At 40.0% G+C, this 2,269-nt stretch overlaps 2 protein-coding genes across 2 annotated transcripts; both read left to right on the forward strand.

The window, feature by feature from the left end:
* Positions 1-201: 201 nt before the first annotated feature.
* On the forward strand, positions 202-837 carry LOC149136139 (uncharacterized). Its single transcript, XM_089350090.1, has one exon. The coding sequence runs from the start codon at positions 202-204 to the stop codon at positions 835-837; it is 636 nt and encodes a 211-aa protein (XP_089206216.1).
* Positions 838-947: 110 nt separating this feature from the next.
* On the forward strand, positions 948-1,298 carry LOC149136140 (uncharacterized). The gene has a single exon (XM_089350091.1). The coding sequence runs from the start codon at positions 948-950 to the stop codon at positions 1,296-1,298; it is 351 nt and encodes a 116-aa protein (XP_089206217.1).
* The last annotated feature ends 971 nt before the right edge of the window (positions 1,299-2,269 follow it).

Below are 2,269 nucleotides of genomic sequence, written 5' to 3' on the forward strand. Positions count from 1 at the left end.
TAAGATCCTATCAGTACGCAGTGAATTTGTGAGTGAGATAAATAATATGTCATGTGCTGGAAGTTGGAAGTCATTCAAAGAAAGAGTATACGAGGTTTGTAGTAGCATTTTTGGCTTTGTTGTAAAAAAAAATACCAAGATTGGTTTGACGATAATGATGAACTTAGTCTTATCTTAGAAGAGAAGTGAAAGGCATTTAACATGTTTCAAAATGTTGACATGTCAGTGAACAGGACAGTGGCTACATATTTCAAGGCAGTAAAAGCAACAGTGCAGAGGGGGCTGCGGATTATGCAGGAAAATTGGTGGAGTGATAGATGCGATGAAATCCAAGAAGCTTCAAATGCTAACAATTCCAAACTTTTTTACTCTCGCTTGAAAAAAGTTTATGGACCAGTTTCATCAAAGGTTGCGCCACTTCGGAGCAAGGATGGCACAGAATTATTAACAAATCCTAAAGATATTGTTGGGAGATGGAAAGAACATTTTGATGAGTTGCTCAATAGACCCACTGAAGTTGACCTCTCTTTTCTTGATAATATACCCGAGAGACCAATAAAACATCTTATAGCAGAAGTTCCAAACCTGGCTGAAATAAAAGCAGCAATCAGGAAATTGAACAATGGAAAGGCCCCTGGTATGGATGGACTAGGTGCAGAGAGATATAAATATGGTGGTGATCATCTCTGTACATTGTTGACGGATGTGATTCAGAGGGTTTGGCATAGTGAAGAGGTTCCTCCGCTCCGGATTGGCGTGATGCAACTATGGAGATACTATATAAATCTAAAGATGGAAAGGATGTCTGTGATAATTATTGCGGCATCTGTCTGTTAGCTGTTGCTGGAAAGATCCTTTGTAGAGTAATTCTGGATAGATTGCTTCTGCACATTGCTGATGTGCTTCTACCAGAATCGCAATGTGGGTTTAGGGATAGTAGGAGTACTATGGATATTATATTTTCAGCTAGACAGTTGCAAGAGAACTGCATCGAACAGGATATGGATTTATACCAGGTTTTCATTGACCTAAAAAAAGTGTTTGATTCTATTAATAGAATTGCACTTTGGGAGATCCTAAAAAAGCTAGGATGCCCTGAAAAATGTGTGAGAATGCTTAGACAATTTCATGACAAGATGGAAGAGAGAGTTAATGTTGGAGGTACCTTATCAGGTCCATTTTCTGTAGAAAATGGTGTAAAACAAAGTGATATTCCTGCTCCTACGTTGTTTGCTATGTATTTTGCAATAGTTTTTCAAATAGCTTTTGAAAATTGCACTGAAGGGGTCTATATATGATATAGGACAACAGGAAAACTGTTCAATCTCAAAAGACTCTGTGCCAAAACGAAAGTTCTGCATTCTCACCTCGTTGAATTCCTGTAATGCAGATAATTGTGACCTGTTGGCACCTTCCCAGAAAGATATGCAGCACATGCTGAATGCAATTTCTGCAGCATTGGGTCTAACGATCAATCTAAAAAAAACCTGTTATAATGTACCAGCCCACTCCCTCCAAGATGTATGTAGAACCTTTTATAACTGTGAATGATCAAAGGTTGTTTACCGTAGGCATGTAATGCAACTGGAACGATATCATCAATACTGTCTGAGGAAAATTTTGGGAATAAACTGGAAAATGGCCATTAGTAATGTGGAGGTGCTTAAGAGAAGTGGCAGTAGAAGTATAGAGTCGATGATTTTGCAAAGACGTTTGAGGTGGTGGGGGCACTTGGTAAGGATGAGTGATGAGTGACTGCCCAAGCAGCTATTGTATGGTGAGCTGGAAGATAGCGGGAGACCAGTGCATAAGGCTTAAGGATGGCCTTAAAAATGCTCTAATACAAACAGGAATTGCAGCTGGTGATTGGGAGAGGGAGACACAAGACCGTGATGGATGGAGGAAGATAGTGCATGATGGTTGTTCAAGGTTTGAGAAGGCGAGAGTGAAGTATGAGAGAATTAGGAGGGGGCTTAGATGCGGGGAACCTCTGGGAAGTGAGAGAGTGTTGCTTTTTGTGTGTGAGGTTTGTGGGAGGAGGTGTTTGAGTCATGCAGGCTTGGTGAGACATCAAAAATCTTACAGAAATTGACCCATGATGAACAGTGACGTGGCTATTAAAATTCACAAAAGAACATGCGAAATGTGGAATGATGTATCTCTCAGCTGGAGGTCTGAAAAGACATGTTAAGAGAGTGCATATGGTGACACCTGTTTCTCCTGCCAGCCAGTACAATTGTCCAGTATGTAATAAAATATGTAAAAGTTT

Source organism: Octopus bimaculoides, chromosome 4 (assembly GCF_046866305.1).
Source record: "Octopus bimaculoides isolate indiv1 chromosome 4, ASM4686630v1, whole genome shotgun sequence".
In the NCBI taxonomy this organism is placed as follows: Eukaryota; Metazoa; Mollusca; class Cephalopoda; order Octopoda; family Octopodidae; genus Octopus; species Octopus bimaculoides.